The 12,509-nt window shown below is 40.3% G+C and overlaps 1 protein-coding gene and 1 long non-coding RNA gene across 2 annotated transcripts; both read right to left on the bottom strand.

Moving 5' to 3' along the window:
• Window positions 1-2,404: 2,404 nt before the first annotated feature.
• Window positions 2,405-3,422, bottom strand: LOC121739304. The gene is made up of 3 exons (XR_006037427.1): window positions 3,365-3,422; window positions 2,710-2,791; window positions 2,405-2,444 (listed from the first exon to the last, which is right to left on the bottom strand). It is a non-coding gene; the product is annotated as an uncharacterized LOC121739304 (long non-coding RNA).
• A 5,344-nt stretch (window positions 3,423-8,766) lies between these two features.
• On the bottom strand, window positions 8,767-12,421 carry LOC121739052 (hyaluronan-binding protein 2-like). Its single transcript, XM_042131364.1, has 4 exons — window positions 12,365-12,421; window positions 10,774-10,911; window positions 9,760-9,885; window positions 8,767-9,037 (listed from the first exon to the last, which is right to left on the bottom strand). The coding sequence occupies exons 1-4, from the start codon at window positions 12,405-12,407 to the stop codon at window positions 8,979-8,981; spliced, it is 366 nt and encodes a 121-aa protein (XP_041987298.1). The 5' UTR covers window positions 12,408-12,421; the 3' UTR covers window positions 8,767-8,978.
• Window positions 12,422-12,509: the final 88 nt, after the last annotated feature.

Here is a 12,509-nt window from a genome sequence, read left to right as displayed (position 1 = left end):
GATCGCAACGTGACGAGGCGAGACGCGGCGCGGCATAAATTTACAGATTTCAATTGCGCGAGACGTCTTGCGAATCTGTCAAATTTATAAATGCATCTACGCGTCGCGTTGCGGTCTGAATCAACCCTTATGCTCAAAGTCGAATCTCTTATGTGACATTACCCACGAGTGCTTTCGGTGTGGAACGCCTTTATTGACTTATTTTCTAGTTGTTTTTAATTTCGTTGACATTAATAAAACTATGTTATTTAACTATTAAATACTTTTTTTGTTATATCGTAATTCATACAGCACTTGGGTAAATAATATCAGAAAAATTTCGGGCTTGTAATGTAAATATGTTGCTGGGTTTGACATAATGGCATAACCCGACCTTAAAACTGTCTTTGAATCATTATTGGCTTGATAGTACGATCCTATTTGCCTCAGATAATTCTTGTCTTGGGCTCCCTGAGATAATATTATCAAAGGGGACATCGACAAGGACAGGGACATAGCCCGGGCGCGCACTAGCGGCCAGGCCGCGGTGGCCATCGAGATAGATACCTTTGTATGAAACCGCCATAGACCACGCGCACCTGGCCGCAACGCGACCAGCGGCCACACCATACTTTCGATGGCCCCCGCGACCTGGTCGCTAGTGCGTGCCCGGGCATATAGTGGTGCCTGGTGGGCGATAAATAAAATTGAATAATAGTACGATTTATAGCAAATATCCATAATTTCTCAATATATCTAAAAAGGATTTCGTAAAACAGAAAGGTAACATTTTAAATTATTATACATCACGCACACTAGCACAGTTTCGCACTTGCACGAGGCGTAGTTGAGCGAGCAAGTTCGCGAGCGGCTCGGTCGCGTCGCCCAGTATAAGCCACAGGGGACGGAGCGCGTCGCGCAGCGCGGCGTTGACGCGCGCGGCGCACAGAAGCGGTGGCCGCAGCGCGTCTTGTAGCGTCACTAACGCAGGCATCAACGCCAACTCCGATACTGAGCGTGCTGCTTCCGACAGCACGTCGCGCGCGCTTAGCAACACACAACTGTAACCGAACGAGTAGCGACCAATTTCATGAGCTTACTATAATATATTAGAGCTTCACACTGGCGGATTGGATCGGACACACGGGCAGGGCGAATCCTCAGGTATCAGAAGATCCGTGGGCGCCGCGTAATTACCCCATTCTTATTACTTTATTTTATTTTATTAAGACAATTAGCTATGAATTATAATATACATAATATTTTATCACAGTCGCGGCATCACTGATGCTTTATACCTCTGGACTCGCAGTATAACCAGTATCGGCAGGGGCATCAGCAGACGCGGCACGGCGAGCAGCTCGTCGAGCAGCGCAGAGAGCCGCCGGCCGAGCGGGCGCACGCACCGCTCCACGCACGTCTCGCTACGTCGCGCGACCACCGCCGCCGCGCCGAACTGATACACTTCGATGCGATCTGGCCCTGGCCATATAATATTATATAAAAAATTCTAAAATATCAAAATGAATCCCTATTCCCTATAATTATAACTTGGTCACAGCATCACGTGACGGCTGGACGGACGGATTTTTTGACGGAATTTTTTTAACAACTATGCCCATGGACACTCGCAAGTCGCAACAGAAGAGCTGCAAGTGGATTTCCGGCCTTTTCAGAGGAAATATGCCTAAAGGTTTACACGTTACAGATCATAATCGTTCGAAAATTGTGCTGGCAAAAGTTCATTCCAGATTTTAGTATGTTGCGTTGTGCTAAGTTGATGTCGATTTTATCGATAATGGGTAATCATAGACGAATACTTTTGTCCACGTTCGTAATCAGTAACCACCTGTTTAGGTCAATTTCAGCCCAACGTGGAGACAGAGTAAACAGAACTAACGAGTAGGCTGACGTAGTAAGTCATATCGGCCGGCGGGCGCCGTACTCTACAAAATATGCGCTCCGGGTTCCTCCAAAAGCGGCGCCGTCATGCATCGGCTGCAATGCAGCGGTAAATGACGTCACTAGATTGTCCATGTAAGCAATATGGCGCGGTTTCCTAGAGAACGTTCTAGTAACCACATAGACGACGTTCTAGTGACGCCATTCACCGTTGCCACAGAATAGCTGATAATAGTACAAGTACCGTTGCACCACGGCCGCCATACGACGGCACCGCTCTTCGAGGAAACTAGCTTCACTCAGCATTGTGTGACACTCGCGCCCAACTCGCGTAATATATTCGCCCGTCGCGTTTGTTTGAAGTTGAGGCACATAATATATATTAGTAGTACCAAGTTGAGGTAGGTAGGTACTTCTTTTATTCGTTCTGTCTATTCTGGTGGAGAGGTTGTATGATATTTTATTGACGAAGCAGAATACACAGAGTACAGACGCACAAGGATCTATTTACCGTCTAACTCTTTAGTCTGTGTCAGCTGGGTCCAAAACGCTCTGCTTGGCTTCTGTTGGAGAAAAATGATTTGTAAAGACATTATCACCTAATAAAAAGATGCTCGCACTGCGCACATTTGTCAGCAGTCAGCACCGTACGCGACGTACGCACCTCATTGTACACGAATGCGGCGCGTACGGTGCTGACAAATGTGGGAGGTTTCACATCATTTCATACACAACAACGAACAAGAAAGTGTGTATGTGCGAAATAGTATGGAAATAACTACTCTCAAGTCTCAAGTGACAATTTACAATATTACGTTAGCAACTTACTTTCTCGTATTTTTTGGGATGCGCATGCGCATTTGGCTGAACTGCGCCGCCTCCGTTAGCGTCGCCTGCTCCCGCCATGTCGCTAAAAAGTAATAAAAAGTTTATGAGACGTGGGATTCAATTTCTAGATAGGTATAGCTAGGTTGTTTGTTAACGGGCACTGGCCGTATGGGCCGCGGCCTAGGGGCGGCAGTGGTCTAGGGCAGCGTTCATAAGGGGCTGATACATTCTGACCAAGGCAGACCAAGGCTACTCCTGAAAGCCTTAGTCGACAGTGGAAGCTAACTTCGAAAAACCCTTTGATTAAATTAAGATATCTGAGGTACTCAAGATCTTGGGACCCACAACGAGATTATTCAAAAGAAGTAAGTACAAGGAAATATTCAAAGAATATCCAAACTATATTATTATAAATGTAGAAGTGTGACTCTGACCGTCTGTCTATCTGTCTGTCTATCTGCCTGTAGATCAAGCCCGAACCGCTGAACCGATTTTGCTGAAATTATTGTATGGACTATGGAGATCCTTAGAGTCCCGGGGAAGGACATAGAAAACTTTTAATCCCGAAAAAAAATACGGTTTCCGTGCGATAAACCAATTTTGGCGCAACGGAGTTGCGGGCACCAACTAGTTAATAATATTTATTGTAAAATACCAGTTACAGCTGATGTCAATTTGCTTGTTATGATGAGCGACACAAGAGTGAAGCGTCGCGCAGCCCCGATCCAAACCCGCGCCGTAAACAGCCGCGCACTGCAAAGTACGAGACAAAATTCCGCTAGGTATATTAACTTTATGGTCCAAACGGCGAATGGAGGGACAAAACTTTATGTAAAAAATTAACAATGCTGCGCTTCGTTATTTCGATTGTACCTTGTATTCATGTCGTGAAATAAAATCCAGACACAAGTTAATGCAATATTTTGCATCTATTGCGATGTCGGACGCTGAGCCAGAATTTGCTACTATGTTGCAAAGATAGGATATACAACTTAAGGTGCCAATGGCCATACACGGGACAATTATCGTAACGATTTATCTCCTTGATGTTAAAATCGAACGACAAATTGTACGTGTGTAGCAATATCGCAAAAGATTTTACGTTCAAAAGATCGATTGGACGATTTTCTTGACGAGCGATCGAAACGACAAATTGTCCCATCTATGGGCACCTTTAGGGTATATTAGACTAGGATCACTAGGTGTGATTGCAACTTCATACGTTATATTGGCAAAATCGCGCTTCGTAAATGCACGTTATCAAAACGCGCGTTGAGCGTTTTTCTGTTATAAGCATACTATACCTCTCCTTAGTTTTTAATAGACTTTGTTTTAAATTGGATGAATGTGTAACTGCCATTTCCTCTTGAAAATATATTTTTAAGCTTTCGACATAGGCAGTCGTTAATTCACCTGGCATATAATAGGAGGACGACAACCACGCTCTGGTTGTCGAGGCTCAGGACTGGAGGATGTGGGGAGCCGCGCTCCTCGCACCCCTCCATGCTTCTTCACCACCACCTACAACTTACAAGAGAAAAATGTCCAATTTCTGAGGACTTTAACAGGGGTCTATTGAATAGGCCACCTAGTCAAAGTGCTTTCGCCGGTTTCGATAGCAAAATATGTCAAAAGTTAAATGATAATAATATTTAAAAGGTGTAAAAATAAATTAATAATACTTTAGGATGTGTGTTGCGTCCCTTATATTATGGAGTTCACTGCAGTGAAAGTATTAGCGCTGAAATAGCAAATTATTTTCGTGATTTGTAAAGGCAAGCGTCCCAGCTGCAGCGTCATAAATTTGCCTTTTTTTAATGAAATAAGGGGGAAAACGAGCAAACGGGTCACCTCATGGAAAGCAACTTCCGTAGCCCATCAGAAGAGCTGCAGGTGCGTTGCCGGCCTTTTAAGAAGGAATAGGGTAATAGAGGAGGATAGGGATGGGAAGGGAATAGGAAGGGGTAGGGAAGGGAATAGGGTAGGGGATTGGGCCTCCGGTAAACTCACTCACTCGGCGAAACACAGCGCAAGCGCTGTTTCACGCCGGTTTTCTGTGAGAACGTGGTATTTCTCCGGTCGAGCCGGCCCATTCGTGCCGAAGCATGGTCTCTCATGGTCTCATATATATATATACGTGGGAGAGCCATTTTGTATAGGCCAATACACGTATTGGCCTATACAAAGTTTTTGAAAAAGTTATTCTTTTAGGGCGTTTGTGCACTACACGGAATTTTACCGTCCGGCGTACAAGAACAAGTACTAATTATTTCCTTAGTCAGTTTTCAAATTGCTAGTTACCCACTTCGTCCACTTATGTCTTCAATAATTAAGAAATCGAAAGCTCGAATCAACCTGCACATAAGATGCTGAAGTGTCGACCGATCCCGCTCGCTCCATCCTCTCCTCTTGAGCCTCCACTGTCAGCAGTGTTATAGTGATGCTACAAGCAACCCATACTAATATTATAAACGCGAAATTTTGTCTGTCTGTCTGTTTGTTACCTCTTCGCGCTTACAAGTTACACCGCTGAACGGATTTTGATTAAATTTGACATGCAGATACTTGGTATTCTAAAAGGCCGTAGGATATTTTTGTTGCCATAAAATGTACGGTTCCCGCGCGCTAAACGAATTTTGGCGCAACGGTATTGCAGGCTATGTAGAGATTGTAGACCTACCTATCGCTCTGCTGTCAGTGCTGAATCGCAGAACAAAATCAGGATCAAACAGACAGACATACAGTGACACGTTATTAGCTTTGTCCACACTGTGCCTTTTTCTGTTCGTCAAGAGCATGCGTTATAGCGCAGTCAACAGCGCACGTGAGGCATGCCCGCGACGCATGCCCGTATCCAAAATATTCCATTTTTAATTTTTTTTTTTATGAAATAAGGGTGCAAACGAGCAAACGGGTCACCTGATGGAAAGCAACTTCCGTCGCCCATGGACACTCGCAGCATCAGAAGAGCTGCAGGAGCGTTGCCGGCCCTTTAAGAGGGAATAGGGTAATAGGCTCCCCTAGTAGGGATGGGAAGGGAAGGGAATAGGCGAGGGTAGGGAAGGAAATAGGGTAGGCGATTGGGCCTCCGGTAAACTCACTCACTCGGCGAAACACAGCGTAAGCGCTGTTTCACGCCGGTTTTCTGTGAGAACGTGGTATTTCTCCGGTCGAGCCGGCCCATTCGTGCCGAAGCATGGCTCTCCTACGTATATTGGCGTTGCTTACCTTGACAAGCCAATATGAAAGTTGATGACGAAAGCGTATAGTGTGGACATAGCTATTAGTAGCTACACTTCAGTTTCGCCAAGCTTTAAAGTTGTGCTCAGTCCACTGTCGTAACTAATTAACTACTTATACCACCTGGGCCCGTGACTAATTCGTCACGTTTGAAGGTAACTAGCTATTTGACCGAGCTTTGCTCGGTATTCGATAAAACACGAATAAAATGACATTTTCTAAAAATGATTCCTAGCTAGATCGATTTATCGCCCCCGAAACCCCCTATATACTAAATTTCATGAAAATCGTTGGAGCCGATTCCGAGATTCCGATTATATATTTATATATATATACAAGAATTGCTCGTTTAAAGATGTAAGATAAGATAATAAAAAAAGGCACAAATAAAAAAATCTGAGCTCGCGCCTTCTAGGGCCAGGGGCATTTGGTCAGCCCTGCCTTATTGTTACGCCACTGGCGCGGTCTATACTTACCTGGGAAGTTCCTATAATTAGTGGCAGTGGTAGATACAATTACAGTGTTTGCTTTCCTTGGCGATATAGTCAATATTATCCAATGATATTGTTACAGGAGTTCGACAACAAATTGCGAACTTTTTGCTTCGCTGAACTTCCACCGATAGTCGAGTGTAAAATTCAAATTAAACTATGTTCTGAAGAAGAGATAAACTTTGAAGCTACAGCAGCATAGCTAGCACAAGCACGTAGACAAACGAAAGAAACTAAATTTTGACAGTTTTACCGGAAAAACATTGGAGTAAAAGTTTCTTTCGTATCTCGATATCTTTCGCTTTTGAAAATCTATATGTCAAGCATGACGATCCGCTTTTGACATTTAGTTTCTTGATTCTGTTTTTATTTTTATTATGGCACTTGGCTATAAATCATGGCCAGTGTCGAGTAAATGGCGGCAAATTAAAAAAATCGATGTATAGCAACCCTGTCTATAGCCGGAATTATAGTTTTGATCTACAAACTACGAATAATAAAGTTCCTTAGTTTTTGTTATTCGTATTTCGTAGATCAAAACTATAATTCTGGCTATAGACAAGGATGCTACACGCCGATTTTTTGAATTTGCCGCCATTTACTCGACACTGGCCATGGTTTTATAGCCGAGGTGCCATAATTAAAAAAAAAACCAAGAAACTAAATGTCAAAAAAATAATAATTGCCGTTGCTTTAATGGTTGCTATGGAAAGAGTTTCTTGTCTTTGTCCACTGAAACTCAAGTCGATGGGTGGTGCCATGCTCGGGAATAAGATATGTAGACATGGGAAAGAAACTGCCATTACTTTCTTCCGAAGAATCGACTGGGAAACCCCGTGCTAGCTACGCTGTTCTGCGTTCAGTTACAGCTGTCAGTTTTACTATTGTCATGCGATTGTCAAGCTTCCAAAGATAGTTTTTTATGTCAGTGCAAAGAGTAAAAATTTTTCTTCCCATTTTCCATCCATTTTTACCATTGACATAAGGAACATATTTTTACCAAATTAGGTATAGACACTGACCTAATGGAGGTCAGTGGGTATAGATAGTTAAAATATTTCTCAAACAAAAGTATTTTTGAAGCTTTAAAACAACAATTAAAGTTCTATAAGTAACAATATTGTCCAGTCATTTGTAAGCCATTTACTATGTTAAAAATACACTCATAAAATTATTAATTATTATTATTATTGGCCTTGATTGACGTTCCAAATCGATTTTTGATATAAGAGGTCAATTATTCATAAAAAAAAAGATTTATCTATGGGTCAATTATTATTATTAATTATTATTGAATAAATTATAAACATAAAACCTCTTAAAATATAACATTTAAAAATCCTAATCTCCCTGGAGCTAAACGAAAATGATTTTTGTTCATTTTACATGACCTACTTAGATAACGATTTTGTCGGTAGGGTTATTAAAGGTTTAAAAATAATAAGATAAATTGTGTTATCAATTATAAATAATATAATAATTATTATTATAACACTTCACCAATCTATGGAATTACAGTCACAAAAGAAAAATATATTTTGCACACATTAAAAATGCTAAATAAAAAGAAAGACCGTGAAATTAACGAAAATTCATTAGGGTATGTGTATGCTACAGGTTTCGGTGTGAATATATATATATTCACACCGAAACCTGTAGCATTGCAAACTGAAAAAATCTACACAATATTTAAATATTAAACTCTGATTTCCTAATAAAAACAAAGAAAAAACATACTTACTTCCATAAGTTAGGTAATTGCGTTCAAAAGACAATGATAGAAAACAATGATATTATACGGTCTACTTTAAATAATATTCTTAAGTCTATTTCATTAGGTATTTAAGGTGCCATAACAATAATGACTTGAGTCAGTCTGGATTTTCTATTACTCAAGATGACAAGCGATTGTGTTGAAATGACAGCGCGACCGCGCCGCTATTGAAATAAATTGTTACAAACATTAAGGGTGGGTTGCACCAACTTACTTTAACTATAACTGTAAGTAACTTTAACTAAGTATAACTTTTAACTTTAACTACAATGCAAAATGTCAAATCTTTGGTTAAAGTTAAAAAATTGACGCCATCAAGACGCCATATTTAACCATAACCATAGAACTCGACAAGGCTTTAAATGCACGTGGCGAAAAAAGGAACTAACGCTGTTATCATACAAAAACGCCATTTTTGACAGTTCTCCTTTAGCAGCAGCGCCCCCGCCACGGGGCATAAAGCCTTGTCGGACCAGCAACGTCTTCTGTTAAACTCTGTGGTCAAAGTTAAGGTTAAAGCTAAATTAGCCTTAACTATAACCATAACTTTGACCATAACATTAACTTTAACCACGTCTCTGGTGCAACCTAACCTAATAATTGCTATCTCGTGGTATAGCCGCCAAACCGTGCGATCGGGCGGGCGCATATAAATCCAGCCTTATCGTTAGTCAAAATGCCATATCTTTTGTAAACGAGAACATTATAGCATGATGTTTATTCCATTTTTACATAGGCAGGCGGCAGGCTAAACAGATTAAAGTCTAAATAACTATACATTCATGTGGGAACACAAGACCCCGGACAGGCGCAGTGGGGCAGGCTGAAACAATAATAACAACTTTAATAATAATCATTGTAATTTAAATAACAATAATTTTATTCAACTTCATATAGAGGTAAATGTTGCACGCAACTTCATTTTAGTGAAACAACTTTTTAATATCTTCACTTTTTTGACAGACTATATGTGCAAGCTTGGGGAAAAAATCAAAGAAATCGGCCAAGTGCGAGTTGAACTCGCGCACGAAGGGTTCCGTACCACAATAGAGCAGAAGAAGACTGAAAATTGTGTTTTTTGTATGGGAGCTCCCCGTAAATATTTATTTGTGAAGTGAAGAAACTTTATGAAATGAATAGAAGGTGACTTTATTATTTATTTTGTAATGAAGCGTCATAATATTATGATAATAAATGAGTTATACCACAAACAGGATTCAGAATAGGGAATTAGGTAATAAGTAGGTATACACAAATTTTTGAAAAATGTATCAATTACTTAACAAGTTTGTTAATCGGGTAAAAGTATAATATTTTATCGGTATAAAAATAATTGTTGTTAAAATATGTTAAGTTGTATGTTCTTGCTGGAATTATCTTTGTACCTATATAAATCGGTTTTACCGTTTAGGCACGAATACTTTTTTTTTTTTTTTTATACTTAACTGACAAAAAGACCAAAAAAACCACACGTTTTAAAATTTATAAAATCAATCAGTGTTTATCTGATGCTTAGTAAGATGCAAAGGATATTTTTGCTCCTACCTTTTTCGCACCTCTGACCATAGTAACCAGTGCCTTCGCACTTGCACAGGTACCCAGGATCCTGCTGCGTCTGGAGACAGTTACCCCTCATGCACGGTAAACTGTTGCAGATGTTGGAGCTCCTTTCTATAAAACGACAGAGCTCAATCAAAATCGGTCCGACAATTTTTTAATAACTAATAAGTAGACTAATAAGTAATAAGGCAAAATACCCAGCTTTTGGCACTTTAAAGCCCTAAAAGAAATTCTATTGTTGGCATTCATAGAACTTATTTAGAAAGTAAAATCTAAACTTATAATGAGATACCAATGATCAGTATCCATTGAAAAGTGCCAACAATCATTAATAACTTTACAACCAACAATCTTAATTATTGTAATATATTAATAAGCATACTTAGGGCCTGTTTCACCACTTCCTGATAAGGCTATCCACCAATTAACTTGACGGATCAAGTTTTTTTTTAATGAAATAAGGAGGCAAACGAGCAAACGGGTCACCTGATGGAAAGCAACTTCCGTCACCCATGGAGACTCGCAGCAACAGAAGAGCTGCATGTGCGTTGCCGGCCTTTTAAGAGGGAATAGGGTAATAGGGGAGGGTAGGGATGGGAAGGGAATAGGGTAGGGGATTGGGCCTCTGGTAAACTCACTCACTCGGCAAAACACAGCACAAGCGCTGTTTCACTCCGGTTATCTGTGAGAACGTGGTATTTCTCCGGTCCAGCCGGCCCATTCGTGCCGAAGCATGGCTCTCCCACGTTAAATGTATGGAGGTTATTGTATGGAGAATCTGTCAAAAAAGTTGTGAATAGCCTATTAGGCACTTTTATCAGAAAATGGTGAAACAGGCCCTTAATCCAAAAACATAACCATCGATGCAGACTGCAGACCACAGAGCCGGTAGTTGTCTTTATAGAATCGTCGATCAAAGCTTATGTCAATTCCATAAATTTTGATAGGCGATTCTATAAAGAAGCGATAAAGAAAAGGTCTCGGCTAAAGGACCAGTACCTTTCATGTTGTCCAAGCAAGCTCGTCTGGTCCTGAAGATGAACTCGGAGGAGCAGCCGTAGCCACAGGAGCACACGTTGCCTGCTATCTTGCAGCCCGTGGTCATCTCTTGGGGAGAACATGCCGGTGCTACCACATCTGAATTAAAAACGTCACTTGATAGATATTTCGCAATAATACTATCGAGGAAATTGGTTCATAGGCAGTTGACGGACCTACGTCATTTGGTCGACTTAATATGCCAATTCAATGTTAGCTATGTGAATTATTGTGATCGGTCGGATGGGTTTGACTTAACGCGACCAAATTACTTAGGTCCGCCATCTGGTAGGCCATCTGACCAGGAATCAACTTTTGCTCTCATGCTTTTTCATTGTTTTCCGATAGAGGCTTTGCTCCGTACAATAATAATTATTTCTGTCGAGACCAATCACAACACAGATTAATTTTTTAATGTTTGTGGATTTTATTCACTAACAAATACAAATATTATCTCTTAGCAAATATAACTTAATAATATTTTAATTAAATGTTTTGAGCCTGTGTTCTAAATCATTATTATTACCCAAATTATATTTTTTTAGGTAGGTACCTAAGCAGATCAAACACAGAGTACCTAATATGTGGTAACAAATACCGTTGTTTTGGTTTTTTTTAGAGGGCTAGGTAAGTAGTCAAATCTACATCTAATCAGTCATTTTTTGTAATAAACTGTATATGATTGCAGATTGTGTGACCATTCATTTGAGAGAAGACAAAAAGTTTAAAAACAAAGCGATGTTTGACGAGTAACTTGGCAGAGTAGGTGTACAAAAAGTACAAAGTAAAAAAAAACCACAAGAAATCGTGTTACATTATTGCAAAGCTGCAGTAGGCATATGTCCAATGTCCATATTTTGCTGAAAATTTTCCATTTACCGGCTTTAAGGTTTAAACTTTAAAATAGTTTCGGAGAAAAGTGGCTGTGACATACGGACAGACAGACAGACAGACATGACGAATCTATAAGGGTTCCGTTTTTGCCATTTGGCCACGGAACCCTAAAAACAATTAAACATCTGGGGGCGCGGCAGTACCCCAGCCAAGTCTCGATATATTTAGGGCGAATGAACTGTCGCTTAGTTACATTATACATACCAGCTACCAGTACCTATTGGTTTAAAAAATATCAATCTTTTTATGGACGAGTATGCGTTTGTTTGGCACTCGGCAGTTTGATGAGATTACAATTCAAACATTTTTGCGACCTAGGCGTCTAGATTTAAGCAGGGGAGCATAATAAATGCCCAAAATGTGCGGTTTTTCCTTCCATTTTCATAAAAATATCAAAAATATGTCAGACACACGACACGTATTTAGGTATAGCTACATACTACAGTTCGGTTACAGTATTTTCGCAACACTTGCAATTACATATAAGTCCAAAAACTGAAACTGACTGAAAACTGAAAACAGTATTCATTTTGAAAAAAAAAATACAAGTAAAATAAAATACCTCTATTTATAAAACAATCTTTAAACTCGCTGAGCCTTAAAACTAGTAGTCAAAAATATAACAAACACAATCAAAATAAAATAGAAAAGAACTTACGGGCGCAATAAGCGAAAATAACGAGGGCTGCCTGTAAGCGCATGATGGTTTCAGCAATCGGCGCGCGACTGGTGCCAGAGATATAGAGACTTCCTCTTGTGATGTGAATGACCCCATATCAGCCCTATCACAAGCACCCAGGATC

Source organism: Aricia agestis, chromosome Z, assembly GCF_905147365.1.
Source record: "Aricia agestis chromosome Z, ilAriAges1.1, whole genome shotgun sequence".
NCBI classification, from domain to species: Eukaryota; Metazoa; Arthropoda; class Insecta; order Lepidoptera; family Lycaenidae; genus Aricia; species Aricia agestis.
The sequence above is the reverse complement of the archived record's forward strand: the minus strand, read 5'-3'. Positions and strand labels throughout refer to the sequence as shown.

Excerpts from the sequence above, each read along its gene's own strand:
- LOC121739052 (XM_042131364.1), bottom strand. The coding sequence starts at position 12,407 with ATGCGCTTACAGGCAGCCCTCGTTATTTTCGCTTATTGCGCCC. Across the intron at positions 10,912-12,364 it reads TATTTTCGCTTATTGCGCCC|ATGTGGTAGCACCGGCATGT; the intron begins GTAAGTTCTTTT and ends TTTTTAATTCAG. Across the intron at positions 9,886-10,773 it reads TTGCTTGGACAACATGAAAG|AAAGGAGCTCCAACATCTGC; the intron begins GTACTGGTCCTT and ends GTCGTTTTATAG.